This window comes from Ascaphus truei, chromosome 4 (assembly GCF_040206685.1).
Source record: "Ascaphus truei isolate aAscTru1 chromosome 4, aAscTru1.hap1, whole genome shotgun sequence".
NCBI classification, from domain to species: Eukaryota; Metazoa; Chordata; class Amphibia; order Anura; family Ascaphidae; genus Ascaphus; species Ascaphus truei.
The window spans coordinates 131,886,554-131,903,509 of record NC_134486.1 but is presented as its reverse complement, the minus strand read 5'-3'; the positions used below and the strand labels follow the sequence as shown (position 1 = coordinate 131,903,509).

The window sequence follows — 16,956 nt, the reverse complement described above, 5'->3', positions numbered from 1 at the left end:
ACCTGCCGGTTCTTAAATCTCTTGCGGCACGTCGGCCAATAGGATGCCGCGACAGATGACATTGCGGCTTCCCGTTGATGCACGTGCTGCAGGAAATTAACAACTCCATGTGATGTCTGCAGCGGGGAGTGTTGCAGAGGGCACCGTAGGAGGTCAGTAACTTGGGAAGCAGAGGGTATCGGGAATGGAAATTAACGTGGTTCGTCTGTGGCGACCCCCAGCTTCCCACCTAGACTAAACTAGTAGGTGGAACCATACTGCAGTGCTGCTTACGGTGGCAGTGCCGCATTAAAGCAACACATTTCAATGTGTATATTGCAGATGAGACCCTTTCTCACAGAGGCTTTGTGTATGATAGGAGTCAAGTACAACTGCCCTAACAGCTTTAAAAATAGAGTAGCCGTGGACTGTTAGCTTTGGTCTTGCCATCACAAATACATAAATAATAATAAGGTACTTTTGGACATCACCAGGAATAAGCCCATCCCAGCGGTAGTGAAGGATAGTCAGTAAATGGAACATGGCTCAGGGGGGCTGGGAATGTCCACACAGATTGCATCCTCATTTTTCTTGTTTATATACTTTACAGTTGGGAACACTTCAACAGAAAGACCTAAGACAGAACCACTTCACTAGCTTTTGTGCACTTAGAGCCTGCAGTGAAGCCAGGAATACAATAATCATAATATGGTGTAAAACATTTTTTTTTTTTTTTTTTTAAAAAAAGACCATTTTCTGTGAATCTTGTTCAGTATGAAAAACAGTGACCATGTTTTCATGCACAAGATTATCCCTGTGCTCACTGTATTACCAGCAAATACTACTGATGCAAGATTCTACAGACCGGTTCTTACCCTGGCATTGCACAAATGCAGTTTATTTATCCGAAATCAGATAGCCACAAACAGTGGATGCGAATTCCCTATTTTGTTTCTAAATCTATAGTTAACTTATTTTTCAGTGGCACATCAGGGTTATTATGCTGACATTTACAGATAAAACACCCGTTTTGTAAGCCACTCATTTCAGGTGGTTAGAACCTTTAATTTTGAAGTGGGAATATGGGATCTGACAAAACTGTGCAGGTGTGGATTACATTGGTCAAATTTAGTGAAAATCTTTGTGGTCAATTTTAACAAATAAGTGGAAAACCACGCGTTAGCACAAGATTGTGCTACTTTGGGATAACCTCCAAAAATGATCATCATGCTTGGGGGCTCTTGTGGCTGAATACTCAAGCAGCTATCCTTTTTTTTCTGCAAAGATATTGCACTTTGCAACAACTAACTAGCTCTGGAAAATAAAAGGGAGAGTAGGAGCATCCTTTTGGCTATTACGGTTTACAAGACAGTGGGAAAGCGCAATATACAAACAATTTTTTGTGGTGTAAAGCTCCACAGAAGCCCCAATTTCTCGAAGTAGACTGGTAGTATGGTAGTATGGTTAAAAGAGTACAGTATAGCGATACAAGTGACCATATTTATTTTCAGGGGTTATGAAAGGATACAAAACATCCCCAAGGCCATATGAGGCCTGCAACACACTGCTCTGCCTCTTTGGCAGCAAAGGCATTAAAACAGATAAGTACCATGTAGAGTAAAATAAGATGCATGCAATCTAAAGTGAAAAACAAGAGGTAAAGTAATAGAAACACTTTCTTACCAAACTGTAGCTTTCTCATGATAGCCACATACGTCTCCTCTAGTGACCGTAAAACCGCGAAAGGCTTGGATTTCACTGCAGCTTTTTTGGAGAACTCCGCCATCTTCTTTTCTGGGGAATGCAAAACGAATACTTTCCATTGTAGGTTCGTTACAGCTCACCCCTGCAAGAGCACACCTGAACACTTTGCTTCAATTTTTGGGGGCAAATGGTGGTCAACTAACAGTGCATTGCTTATTGAAGAACACCAACTATATATTAATGTAGTAAAACAAAAATGTTGCACGCACCTGCACATTGCAAACTGGCTACATTTTTCTATTTACCATATAGAAACTGAAAATTATTTCTTAGAACTGCTGTACTCAGTTCAACACACAATGCCCCCATATTGTCCAATCATTTCCCCCATTTTCTTGAGATGTTGATGGACACAAGAGGGTAGCGAAAAGACAGCCTTGAGCGGAGTACGAGAAGCAAGAGGTATGGTAAATCATAGCTGAGAATTAGGGAGGGGATATAAAGAATGGAATTGGGGCAGCGGCGTAGCTATAGCCCGGGCAAAGCCTGGGGGCCCGCGTTCCCCCACCCCACAGCCCGCTTGGTTCCCGTCTTGCCGTAGAGACAGGCAGGGTGAGATATTATGCTGCGGTCAGGGGCCCCAGGAGGTTTTAAAGAATTAGCCGGTAGTACTAGCATATTCACTCGAGTCAGTGGAGGACGGAAAGGGAGGAGCGCACTCTAGCAGTGTGAGCCGGAACTTCCAGTGTCTGCTGCTAGAGTGTGCTTGCGGTCCTGCTCTGCTCTGATGACTCAAGAGATTCTGCTACAACTACCGGCTAATGCCTTAATACCTATGGTCCGCCGCAGCATAACAGCATCTCCCCTCGCCTGTCTCAGAGTCCTAGTCTATTAACCAGGTAGGCATGGGGAGGGGGTGGGGGGAGGAGATATGATTGATGATGATAATTATAATGATGAGGGGGGGTGGGAAGATATGATGATGACGACTGGGGAAGATTGATGATGGAGGGGGGAATGGGGGTGATATGATGGGGACTGGGGAGATGTGATTGATGATGATGAGGGGGATTGGGGGAGAAGCTGATGGGGATGATGAGGGGGAGAGCTGAGGAGGGATGATGAGAGAGAGGATCAGGGAGAGGATGGGGAGAGTGAGAACAACATTGCAGTCAGTATTATCTTATATTACTATGCTGATTTATTTAAAGTGTATGGTTAATTTTACACAACTTGGAGAAAAAAGCAATTAGTATTTGAGAAAAAAAAGCTACTGAAACTCATTGTGGATGGGTGCAGAGAGGTTCCCACCCTCTACTTTATGGTAAAGTAGAAGGTGGTAACTTATCTGAGCACCCATCCACAATGAGATTCAATAGCTGTTCCAGTGGTGGATTTCCCATTAGGCCCGGGCCTAGGGCGGCAACATTTAATTTAAAATATAGATAAGTAATCTAATCTATATTTCGATGTGCGGTATATTTAATTTTGAATCTACAGAATAAGTTGATTTTTAATGGGGCCCTGAAAAAATGTTTCATTTCTAGCTACGCCACTGAATTGGGGACTGGTGTTAGTGGAAGAACATCAAGTAGAATATATCCAAGAGTCATTGGCCTTCACATGTATAACCTTTAGTATAAACAGAATAAAGGTGATACTTGAAGCTAAAGGAATAAGGTCCCCCAGCGATAGTGCAGATACAGTATGTAATTGTGATGTACTTCAGTTTAAATGCATTATATTTAAGAAATGTTAATGTATACAGACTAATAACTAAGAAATACAAAATAACCATCATTTATTGATGAAACCATTTCTATCTGTAGATAAATTATCCTATTTAGACAGATTATGCACATAAATCAATCTTTGTTGGAATACATTTCTTTATCTTTATAGAAATAGAGTAGACTTGTATCTAATAAATGTTCAACTGCCAAAGCTAGTATTTAGATGTAGGTTTTACAACTGTGATTAGGTAAAAATGATTTCGTGTTTTAAACATTCAAAAAAAAATTAACAAAAATGTAATAAAGAATATCCTAGAGACCAACATCTAACCCATCAAATTCAGTGTGGGGGCTTATATTTGCAATGTAGACATTATTTAGAACGACAAGAGTCACAGATGAGCCTTAGACTTGTATGGTACATTACTCCATATTAGGAGCATGGTGCTCCGAGTCTTACCTTGGTTAGCTTGACGGAGGCTGGTGGTGGCGACAAAAACGATCTCGGCCGTTCTCTGAATGTCTGGCACGAGCAGCGTTAGGCCCTCTGGCTCAGGGTCGGATGCATCTGGTTTCACTCCCGCTTTGGCCTTATCTTTCTTGGACCTATTTGTTTTTGGGAAGGGAATAAAACAAAAGATGACATCCCTGCTGAAGCAATATAATACATTTTTTTTTCTTGGCACATGCTTGGTTCAAAAATCATAAATCACAAGCTAGTTTAGTTCTCATTGGAAACGTTAATAAAAAAAAAAAAGGAGTTGACATATAGCAAGTTTATATTTTCCCCGCACTTCTTTTTTTTTTCCCTTTGCAATTTAATTACAATTTTTATGGAGCATGCACAACAAATTCCAATGCGCTTGACACCAAAAACATAATTTCAGGTCACCTCAGGGGAAACCCCCCTCTTATAGAAGCACAGAACTCAAAATACTTTGGGTCCAGAAATTATTTCAATAAGGGTCCACTCGCTCAAACGTTCCACCAGTCAGAGTTCACTTCTCTCACTTACGTGACAACCAACCCATGCTATAACTTCTGAACATTTTTAATTTAAGAGAAGTTGAAAATGTAACGAAATTTAAACTGCAAAGCCAAACAATACATTAACACATCAAACAATGCAATGCATACGTATCTTTGATAGTATCTAACTAGAAACTTTCCCAAAGTAATTAAAAAAAAGTTTATATATCAATATATCTTTAAAATAGAAAGTCACTATACAATTTCACGATAAACTGTGATTAGAGGTGAAATCTCTCAAATCACCATAGCTATTCATTTCCCATTCTGACAATAGCTTACGTTAGATATTCTGCGCTATTTGGTGCTGTTTTCTTGGACCACTGAACATACCTGAAGTTAAGAAACATGAAAAACTTTACCATCTACCAAGTAAAGGCACCGACACAAAATAATGACCCTGACTTTGAAGCAGGGGGAGCCTGGATCAAATTCTGATGCCCGCTACTTCGAATCTCAGGAATGTCAATATCTCCTTGTACCTCAGGGAGGGACTGTACATGTACCATTCTATGAACTGCGCTGCGTACTGCACACTATATTGAAATTGTGAAGCGCTCTGAGCCTCCCTGAGAGAAAAGTTCTATATGAAATAAAGTTCTTATAACATTACCAGTTCTAGCTGCATCTATGTACTAGAGATATTCAACATACATCAAAATATGGGTGCACCTAAACTACAAGAATCGGGCTCACCCAGGAAAGAGGGGGAGTTTGCTTGTCTGTTCTTGCAAGATAACCAGAGGGGGCAGTTGATGCCTATAGGGGAACCTCTGTCCCACCTAACCCCTTGTTCCACCCAACATCCACCTAAAACCTTGAATTTTGTATATAATTCCAAAGGAGGATCTGGCTCAGCCTAGATGTTTACTAGTATGCAAGAAGGTTGGGAACTGTCAATCCTCCCCTTAGGATGGAGAACTTAACTCTGGGACGCTTGCCATCCCAGATAAAAGCGTGAAAAAACATTTGTAGATCTTTCAGGTCTTTATTTAGAATGGGGATGGGCAGTGCTCTAAACAGATAAAATACCGTGGGCAAGATATTCATCTCAACGGATCTGATTTTTCCAACCGAAGATATGCAGTATTTCTTCCAAGCCTCCATATCTTTCTTAGGTCTCTGATTAGTTGGGGGTAGTTCATGTTATAGAGAGTAGCAAATGAGCTGGTGAGATTAACCCCCAGGTAGGGGAGAGAATCTTCATTCCATGAGACATCAAAGTTTAGCTGCATAAGCTTCACAACCTCTTTGGGTAGGTTAATAATATTTAACGCCACTGACTTGGATTGACAGATTTTAAGTCCTGACACTACTGAAATGAGATAGAACTTGAATTATATTTGGGAACGAGGTGAGAGGTCTGGAAACAGTCATCAGCAAATCTTCAGCAAAAAGTGATATTTTGTAGTCTCTTTAGGCCCATTGAGATACCCGATATATCTGGGTGATTTCTAATAAGGGCAGCCAGTGGCTCAATAGGGAGCAAATAATAGGAGCGAGTGGACATCCCTATATTGTACCATTAGCAATATTAATTTGATCAGAGAGGAGCCTGGATCTATTAATCTGAGCCACAGGGAAAACAAAGACTTTGCACCCCATGGAGAAAGTTACCCGAGAAACCCATGTGTGACAAGACAGCAGAGCCTGTTAAAAAATCTATACAAATCCTGATTGTGTGCCTAACATAATGGCCACCTTTCAGTTTCAATCAATCCTTCAGTCGGTATAACTCAGCAGCTACAATGTATCCTTATATTACTAAAGGTAACATTACCTATTGTTACAGTTTGCAGCTCAAACTGTTGGGAATATTGGCAATAAATGATCACAAACAGGGAAGTGATACGAAGATCTTGCACTGCTAAAACCTGCTATAGAAATCAAAGGATGTTTTAAAAATGGCATTAAGAGTTGAATAATAATAATAAAAAAAAATTAGTCACCATTTATATAGCACAATACAACAGAAATAAAATTAAACAAAACAAAAAAACCCCAGAAGATTTCGTGTGTTTTACTGCTTGAATCCTTCAGGGCCACGGACCAGCTGGCACTAGCGATCATGTGACTGCTCTCTGGCTCCGGTGACCGAAACGGGAAAAAGGTCCCCGCACCCCCTCTCCGGTTTCGTTCACGTTAAGGCAAGATTGTGGAGGACACCTAGAAAATGAGCTACAGTACAGGCCATGTCAGGGGCACTGAAGGTGTTAAGACAATCATTGATTTGCTAATGTTTACTGGATCTGCCGGTTTTCTTTCCTATTTAAGCTTATGTAGATTGCGTTTTTATTTTATGTTGGCACAAAGAATGCACCCGCTAAAATCTACAAAATATATCTCAAATAGACATTAAAGGCATAAATGCTTTAAACACATTACACAAATTTGGTTCAGTTTGTGCCGTTTTTAGATAAGCAGAATATGAAGTGCAATCTTTCAAAACGCGCGAGTTCAGAGGTCTTGAAACCTTGTGCACAATAATTATTCCTATGAAGAACTAATAATTTTTCCTATGAAGAGTTATCATGTTGATCTATTAAAAAGTATCAAAAACTTAAAATAACCTATACAGCTCTAGGATTATTATTGGTACTAAAACTCTGCAATAGCAATTTAGACACATTTCCCCTACATGTGGCTTCCAAATATACCTTTTCCAAAAGTTAACAACAGTCCATATTACTCAAGTGCTTTATCATTTTCATAGCTGCAGCTGAGCAGTAAACGGATAGCTTGACCTCCAAGGTCAGCAGTGCATTCAAAAGAAATTAGTTGATGGCCTTTGTAGCAGCAAATTAACTTCAAAGAAAAAAAAAAAAAAAAACTATATCTACCTCACTTCCTTTAACAGCACAACTATCGCTGGCACAATGAGTCCTCAAGAAATAATTGATAGATATTTGCCAATTTGGGGATATTTGCTTTGGCTCACCATTAGTTTCCCTTGGGTCTACTATCCATTAGATTTCTGGCTGTAAATACAGCTCCAAACATTTTGGTGTGCCTGGAACCGTATGAATATACTTGCTCTGTGTAAGTTAGCAGGGCTCACGCAACCCCTCCTTACCTTTCCCGGATGCCGTGGCTGCCGCCTCTCAGCGGTATCCCCGCCCGCAGGGCTGCTCTGCTCCGGCCGGTGCTGGGACACGCGACCATCTTGCCGGGATGCGCTTACACAGCGCGCGTCCCCGGCTATAATTTATTCACCCCTCTGGGCTGCTGGTCACGCCCCCGGCACACGCTTCTGTCACGCTCACGCCCCCCTGCTCTACAGCTGATTCCTGGCAATGATGACAGCTCGCACCTATCACAATGCGCTCCATGGCACACCCCTGCTCTGCCTCACTCTGTGATTGGCTCACCTACCTTTATAACCCCAGTTCTTCCTTGGAATCATTGCTCTGCATAGTTTCTGCTACTTTCGTGTGGATCTCGTTTTGTTTGCTCGTGTTCTTCAGGTTTGACCCGGCTTGGCTGACGACTCCCTCTCTGGCTCTCGACCCCGGCTTCTTCCTCACTACGCTGTCTCTCTCGGCCCTCGACCACGGCACCTACCATGGCTCTTCTATCCCCGGATCCGGCAAGTACCTAAATAGTATAACTATAGTCTCCTGGCCTGGCTACACAATTCCACACTCCGGACACGCTCCCTCTGCTGCAGGTGCGTGTTACCATACGTCCCACCTCAGTACAGGGACGGGTCTGGTCTGCGGGCAGCACTACCGTGACACTCTGATACCCTGAATGTCCAGCTAAATTCACCAAAACAGGTTTGAAGGATTTAGAAGAGCAAGGACCCTCATTTAACACTTTCGGTGCCCTATAGACATAGCCACTACGTCTTTGGGTCTGGCATTCAAAGGGCCCTTATTAGCTACATCAATGTAATAGCTTGTTTTTTGTATGGGAGATCACCATCAGGAAGATCTATCAAAATTGAACAGACAAGGATGATTTCTTCAGTTCCATCATCTTTGAGAGTGATCACGTGATCGGGAGTACTGAAGGGGTGGTGGCACTATGAGCACTTGATGGAAAAGAGAAGTGGTTGTCAAACCTCTTCTCATATGCAAATGACATGCATTCACTATTCCTAAAAGCGATTGTGGTCAGTGGTTTCCAAGGAGTACCAGTGGAGTAGACCAAGGAAGAGGAACACATACAGGGAAGAGGTCCTAACCCTTCTTCTTGAATGAGTGGCTGCCACGGCATTACAGACCAGACAGTCATTCCGCCCAGTTTACCAAACCAAGGCGGTTAAAAAAACAGCAAGAAACTTTTTTTTTTTTTTAAACAGTAGTGAGGTAGACCTACAAAAGGCATGGGATAAAGACATTGATCCATAAACACCCTGCATTTATATAAAAACGAAAATATGGAGAGCTTTATTTCTCAGTTGCATTAAATTCAACCCTCTATCACTAGGAAAGATAGCCAAGGTAACAGGAAAAAGCTGGGACCTCACCTGTACCTGCGTTCCAAAGTAAATCTGGGCTCCGATTCAGAGGAGTGCAGTAGCAGTGAAGAGCTACATTTTAGGGAATTTCGGGGAATCCACTACCACTAAATAAATATGCTACAGTATAAACCAACACCATGAAAGTACACTTCTTGCACAATCTATTACAGAAGTGGTAATCCAAATATATCCTTAGAACTCCTCGTTTAAATTCGTTACAGCTACTGAACCACACCTGCTGCCTCTTATGCACTCAAAACCCCTGGAAACGCCAGAGAAATGTATATTGTAAAGACCCCAAAATGGTACAGAAAGAAACGGTGCACTGGGGTCGCTATGTATAGGCTTTCAGTGGCTCCAAGTGCACAGGACATTTATTTATATAAAATTCCAAAATATTAGCTATTGCTTTAAATGTCAAACAAGTGGGGGACATCCACTCAGCCAGTAGGTAGAATAGATTAGGGTGCACTAGGGGTAATAGGGTCAAAGACAAAACTAAGTAGAGAATATCTCCAAGAGGGAGAGGAGGCAGAAAGGAAGCCCCCAATTCTATGCACTCGCTGACCCGTGTGTAGACGATACTAATGCCAACACACAGATCAGCGAGTGCATACAATTGGGGGCTTACTCTCTTGGAAAGATTGTCAGCATAGTTTTGTCTATTGCCTTAACTCCCTTCAAAGAGGCAATTCCCATTAAAAACATGTAATTTAATAATGTTATTTTGCGCTTCTATATTTTGAGTGTATACTTTGCTCAAAGCTGTTCTGCATTCAATGTTTAGAATGCGTGAGGGTTCCCAAGTATCGGCACCCAGCAATTCAGACAATCCCATTGCTCACCTCTCTGAAACTCCAACATTTAACTATAGTTGATGGTTAAATGCTTTTAGCTACGGAGTTAAGAACAATAAAATAACTCGAGGAGCACAGTGCAAACAGGTCTCATGGTTTGGCAATTTTAATATTCCAAGTTCATACATGTATTCCTATATTCGGTCATTATTTACATTACTTCAGTCCAGGGTCATTTTCCTATTTAGTCCACCTATTTCTAATGCACATCCAGTCAATACCAAATAATGTTACCTTCCACCAAAAAGTCAATGTAATTCAGGCATACTCAGGTTTAAGGACACTCACTTTAAGTACACTCGTGAGTAAGGACATATCGCCCAATAGGCAAACGGCAGCTCACGCATGCGCCCGTCAGCACGTCCTGAACAGCAATACCGGCTCCCAACCTGTACCGAAGCTGTGCGCAAGCGGGGAGACTATAGAGCCTGTTACAAATGCGTTATTTATATCAGTTATGCACATATATGAAGTTTGCAGTACAGTACATGCATCGATAAGTGGGAAAAGGTAGTGCTTCACTTTAAGTACATTTTCGCTTTACATACATGCTCAGTTCCCATTGCGTACGTTAATGCGGGGTATGCCTGTACATACTTTTTTTCTGCCAATACAGGAAAAACAAAAAAAAAAAAGAAAAAAAAAGGCAATATACTTATTGGAAAAATGTAATAATATGGGTACATCAGAAAAGTAATTAAACTTAAAACAGCATCTTGTGCTGCAAGATATTTAGTTTTACCCCAATATATGTAGGGGTTCCTGCAAAGCTCAAGCACGATGCTCCTTTGCTGCTGGTAGATGTAAGGGATCTATTTACTAGTCTCGCCGCGTCAAAAGCGGGGCAAAAATAGGCACCAAATTGAAGGAAAAACATTCACATTGAATTAATGGGATTTTCTTTGAGAAATTTGTTGCAGTATTTATGTACTAGTTTTGAAGACGCGAGACTGATAAATGCCCCCCTAAATCTCCCGGACAATAATACTTTACTGAACAACATGGGCGATTGGGTCAGCCTTGTTCCGGTGGTAACAGAATGCTATCAAATTTGGAAATGTATCTCTGGGGCGTGTTATATAATATATAGAGATAGATATTTCCCCCCCCCCCCAAAAAGGTCAATTTTGCTGCCAACAAGGGGGTCCACAGAGCTGAGAATTGCAGTTGAGTTCTTCAAGGGCCCAAGAAACCTTTACAACAGAAAAAAATATATAAGCAGTTAGGAATTCCCGTTTTTAGAAATGCAGCATGATCAGTTCTTTGGCGAACTCAATCCTTTGGGTTGATCATTAAATCACAAAATCACATCACAACAATGTGCTGGAATATACTTCTAAAAGAAAGCCAGTTGCGATATGATTTATGATTACATGCTAAACTCAAAGGGATCAAAGGAAAGAGGGGCTTGTGTATTAGTCTGCGCCTTGCTACTAAAGATACATATATATTAAAAAAAAAAAAAATCCCTACCAATCTCTTTGCTTTTGTGCTTTTGGCGCATCCTCTGCTGATTAATTACTCTGAGGTGTTTTCTTACAAATGTGAGAAACCAAAAGCTGTCAAAATATCTTTTGTATACATGTGAACTATGGAAAGGCACTTTTCTAGCAAGAGCTGTCTATACCCCTAACAATAGTAGTCAGACAGTCAATTTTTTTTATGTTAGTCGATATCCTTGAGTGATGTGAATATAAATTGCCATACGTAGCCCATTATTATTTAAATCTATGCCATGGTAACTGCAGTAAAAATACCATCAAGATATTCTGAGCCTACAATTTTGCTATCCAACTTGGCACCAGAGACGGAAGGAAAATAAGAAAAGAAAAAAAGTATTGTTTAGTATTATAACTTGACAAGGGAGCAATAGTGTAAGAACATTTTTTTGTACAAATAAAAACAAATATGGATTTGGGATTAGAATAAATGCGTTAATTGGTTAACATGGTGTTTTCCTACTAGCTCAGCACTTTGCACAAATGCACTTCCAATATTTCTATGCCAGCAAGCATCTTTTCGCATCCCGTTTTGTTTGCAAGCAGATAGCTGGTACAGCAGAAAGTAGTTTACATCTGTCTCGAGATCATAAGAGAATTACATTTAGCCTTGGGAATTCAAGCTGGTTTTTTTTTTTTTTCATTTCTATTTTCTCAATTTTCGTTTAGGTCACAAAAATGTTGTTTTGCCGACACAAACTCTGCACTTAAGCTTACAAAGATAATGTTCAGTTTTGCCAAAAAATGAATCATGTCTCAACCGTTACAGAAAGTCTTGTATGAGCCGTCTCCACTCGTGCGGCATTGCTACAGTTTAGCAATTGTAACTTTTGTTCCAGTTTATTTTTAATTGCAACCATTCAGCATTTTTGTCTAGTTTCTATTGTGCTACTTTCTTTTCTAATTTTAAAACGTTTTAAGTACTTTCCAGAATGAACATGATTTGTGCTTCATTTTTGAGGGTTTTCAACCCCTAATACTTCTTAAATTGAATAATTTTACAGTCCAACTACAGACTGTACTAAGATATTAAAACATCTTGGTACAGTGTCCTGTTGGAATGTGTGAATGGACCTGGTTCAGGTAGAATTCGCTTCTACAACACAGACTGCAGAATTTTTCCAATGCTGCTGGTTACTTTGTAGCGAGGCGACTGCCTTTATGAATTCCCACTTTATAATTCCTCCATCATGAGGAAATACATTTGTAGCTGCCATAACAGGTGAATGGCAAAGTTTAAAAATAAATACAAAAATACATTTGAAAAAATCCCAACGGAGATTCGTGGCCTGCAATTTTTAATACACCCGTCCGTATCCCTTCAAATGACTAAGGGGAAAAATAAAACATTTGTATATGGCACACATGGAAAACCTGGAGGAAATGGTCAAAATTAGCAATAAGAAAATTAATTAAAAAAGTTGTAACCCCTCTATTTGCATTAAGATGCCAAATATGTAACACACTAAGTGGCTGTTTGAATAAAGCAGTTATGTTATCCTGCATGGCCAAATAAATTCATTCCAGACACTTGTAGCATTTCTCCATCTGAAATAGGCTTCCCTCTTGTACTTTGTTAAAACCCCTTCATTTGAAAGTTCAACATACAGACACACAACCCCCCCCCCCCCACCCACCTATCCTCCAAGCTGTACATATTAAGGTCCTTCAGTCTTTACTAATATGTTTTATGGTGTAGATCAGCGGTGCGCAAACTGTGGGGCGCGTCCCCCAGGGGGTGCGCGACACTGCCGACGGGGGGCGCGGGGTTTACAGAGGCCCCGCGCGCTTCCCGAAGGCACTTAAATTAAGTGCCGGGGGAGCTGCAGGGCCTCTGTAAACCTAACTTACCGTGGCTCCCGCGGCTTCCTCCCTGTGTCGCCATGGCAACGCGGCGTCAAAATGACGCTGCGAGGTCATGTGACGTCACGTTGCTATGGCAACGTGACGTCATTACGCCGGAGCGCGGGTAAGTTGGGGTTGGGAGGGGGGCGCGGGAGTGAGGGGACAGCCGGCAGGGGGGCGCAGGGAAAAAAGTTTGCGCCCCCCTGGTGTAGATCTGCACTCTCCAAAGGGGCCAGATCAGAAAACACTTAGGAGTGGCCAGAGCCTATTGTAATTTTAAATACATTGAAACACTTAAAAATTGCTATATTTCAGCATTAAGAACCTGTATATTGACATTACCTTAAGTTATAAGTGAGTTACAGTGTCAAAAACTGGACAAAGCTGTTTAAGTTACTAGTATGAAATGAACAGGAGCAGAGTCCAAAGACCACACAAGGCCCTTCCTGGGCAACATTTGGCCCGGGAACCGGCAGTTGATTAGTTCTGGTGTAGATCCTGTACCATCTTATTAGCCATTCTTTGCACTGTCAAATGTAATGTCAGTCTTGATATATGGCCTTCAGAATTGAGCACACTATTTCTATAGATCATTAGTAAGACCTCACCTAAAGTGGCATCACTATCACCTCCATCTCTTTATGCTGCTACTATCTCCTCTAAACAACCTAGCATCCCCTCTTGCTTTCCCCATAGATTTGTTACATTGCTTGCCGACTTTGACGTCAGCAAAAAAAAATTACTCTCAGGTCCCTTTCCTCTATAGTAATTAATTCCGTATTCTGCCTTCGAATTTGTGAGACCCAAATGCATTAGTTTGCACTTTTGGCATAAAATTTTAGTTGCTACACACAACTTGTCGGTACTACAAAATAGGCTATTTTTCAGCCTGCAAATTGTCTGTACTTTGAGAAACCATGGATATTTTTTTTTCTTTTTTCTTTTAAAAGATCCATGTTTTTTTTTTCCTTAGCTAAGATGGCCACTGAGCATCAGTAACTAACATTATTGGTCTCTATTACTGACTGGTCAACAGCAATAACAAGCCAGATACCTCAAATAAGTCATTCAAGGTGCTCTGCAGCAGGGGCGCGCAAACGTTTGTTGCTGCACACCCGTCTGCTCTCCCCCGGCGCTCGAGCCCCCCTTAGCTTAGTGCAGGGTCAAACGACGACACAGGATCATGTGACTGACTCGTTGCCATGGAGATGTGTCCCGAAGCCGGCTGAATCTCGGTTAGTTGAGTCGCAGAGGCCTCATGCGGTCCCTCAGCATTTCATTTAAATGCCTTGGGGAAGAGTGTGGGGCCTCGCAACAGCCGCGACCCCCCCCCCCCCTTAAAAATCTCTTGCCCCCCAGTTTGCGCACCCCTGCTCTACAGGAAGCAACAGATTTCCCAGCTATAAGACAGATGAAGCTCTGCACCAGGAAACCAGGTAAAAATATGTAAATAAATAAAATGTGGTACACAAATTTCTACTGTACTCTGAAGCTCTATATAGCATCAAGTTTTGTGAAAAAAGGCAAATCATAGGTTTACTGTAAAGTTCTGTAAAGGGTACCGAGCAACGGATTTCAAATATAACAATACATGTCGTTGAGCTCCATTCGAATTTGATTCCATTTTTGCATTTCAGCTGGGGACGGGTTACTATCTGCAGATTATGTGAATACAATGCAGAGTATGTTAAATACATTAAAGTCCCCTCATTTCCACCGTTTTTACAATCAGTGCAGTCATGGGCCTAGTGCTAGGTACACAAGTTAAAAAAAAAAAAAAAAAACTAGAACAATTAACCCGTTTCTTTATTTTAACTGAAACCGTTAAGCAGATATAGAAAATACTTAATGTTGCTAACAAAACAACAAGACAATAACCTCCACAAGAAATCACACCTGCAAGCCTTCCTTGAATGCAATGTTTTTTCACTGAATAAGTTAATTAGGTATTTATAACTCAGGACATTACACGAAGATGTTCAGAATGTAAATAAGGAAAATGGTTTGCCACGCATTGGGAAAAGATATATAGAGGTATTTCTCATTTCCTAGAAACGAGACTTCCAAGAAACATTCTTCTGTTTTCAGTTACACACTTGTGACAGGTAATAGCTCTCGTTTTTCTTTTTTCTCCAGACATTGTAATAATGCCAAAGATTCGGTCATGCTCGTACATCGTTGGAGTTGTTGTTAATCTTTCCCCGAGTGTCACACCTAACAATTTAAAAATTTGCATACAGCTATAAATTCAGTTGAGGCCCTACTCTTTCAGCTCCAGTGAAAATGGCTTTTCAAATTAATTTTCAATACAACTTTGTCCTTTGAGAAATCAATAGATAGGCTTCACAAAGGAGGAAAGACAGTAAGGGGCTGCGGAGAAACTAGCGTAGCAGGAACACGTGAGCACATGTCCGGCACTCGGGCGCCAAGATGTTATTTGAAATATTCAGTTACCTAGAGCAAAACCATTTGCCATAAAAGGTATGAATCAAAGACATTCATTACCTATTAACCCCTTCAGTGTTACAATGGTCAGCAATATTCACTTCTCAGCGAGGACTGCCGCTAAAGAGTTAACCCTTTAACTGCTAAAGGTTAGGCAGGATTCTGGCTCACCCATGCTGTCACTATTAGAGATTTTGTCACATTACACGGCTGAGCCGTAGAAAAATAATAAGAGCGTAGATTCCATAAAGTACTATCGTTACTCCATTATTATATTTTCTCGCTGTGGGAGTGGAGGGCCAATATCACAACCCCTCAAAAACATGTGCCTGGAAGGTTACCAGGGCATGACATTGGGAAATCTTCTAACTTTAAAAGAGCCATCCACCCTAAAAAACTTACATTCTATTTTACTGAATTGGAACCGTGAGATTCTTCAGAGCTGAACTGCACTATTTTCATCTCCAGATTAAAAATAATAATAATAATATATATATATATATATATATATATATATATATATATATATATATATATATATATATATATCCATCCTTGACTAGTCGTGCCCCCGAATGATGTTACCACGCCCCCATGTCATTGCTAGGACTAAATTCTGGAACCCGTGGGATGCAGTGTTGAAGGAGGTATGGCGGGGCGATCAACGGAGCGAATAATCGGAGGACGGAAAGGGCGCCAAGAGACTACAAAGCCGGTTTCATCATTGATGCTCATGACTCCAGCACAGAGTGCACTGATTTATTTAAATAAAAAGTAATTTTAATACTAAATCACTGGAAGCATTTTAGCACTTTCTTCCAGGCAACATATATTGTACAAGTTGGGGTTCAGAATCACCCTTGTTAAAGTGGCAATAGCCTACACTGGACCCTATAAACTAATCACAGAGGACTTTCCTAGTAACGGACAATTAAAACTCTCTCTACTGCTGCCGATATACACTTTTAGATATAGTTTGATGCTATAAAGTTATGTTTTTCTAGTAGTGGCTGTTTTTGCCATCTCTTTGTACTTTCACTTACTCTTTGGTTATAGCCATTTTGTGGTCTGTATACTTCTAGTTTCTCTGCCATTCACGCTTTATGCTTCTAATACACACCTCCTTGGGCGCATAATTGGGGTGCATGCACTTAAATCGATTTTACTGCATATAAGGAGGAAGATCCAAAATTGTGGCAGCATTTTTTTACCCCTCCCCATTAAATCCATCTTTCCATCCATTAAATCCTTAAAAACCAGTGCCTCGTCTCTCCCCCACCCCAAATTTAGTCTTGATTTACCAGAGGACAGGGAGGCCCCTGATAATAAATTGTTTGCATGATGGCCTTCACTCTATATCCATAACATACATACCCACCCACACATGATAAATTGTCATT

General features: G+C 40.9%; 1 protein-coding gene across 8 annotated transcripts in view; it reads right to left on the bottom strand.

Moving 5' to 3' along the window:
* The window catches only part of BIRC6 (baculoviral IAP repeat containing 6), a 240,383-nt gene that overhangs the window by 28,271 nt on the left and 195,156 nt on the right, over window positions 1-16,956 (bottom strand). For all 8 annotated transcript variants that reach the window (XM_075596608.1, XM_075596614.1, XM_075596615.1 and 5 more), the window contains exons 67-68: window positions 3,877-4,022; window positions 1,663-1,773 (exon numbers count right to left, since the gene is read on the bottom strand). In XM_075596608.1, the coding sequence (XP_075452723.1) occupies window positions 1,663-1,773; window positions 3,877-4,022 (257 nt within the window). The remainder of the gene's footprint in view (window positions 1-1,662; window positions 1,774-3,876; window positions 4,023-16,956) is intronic.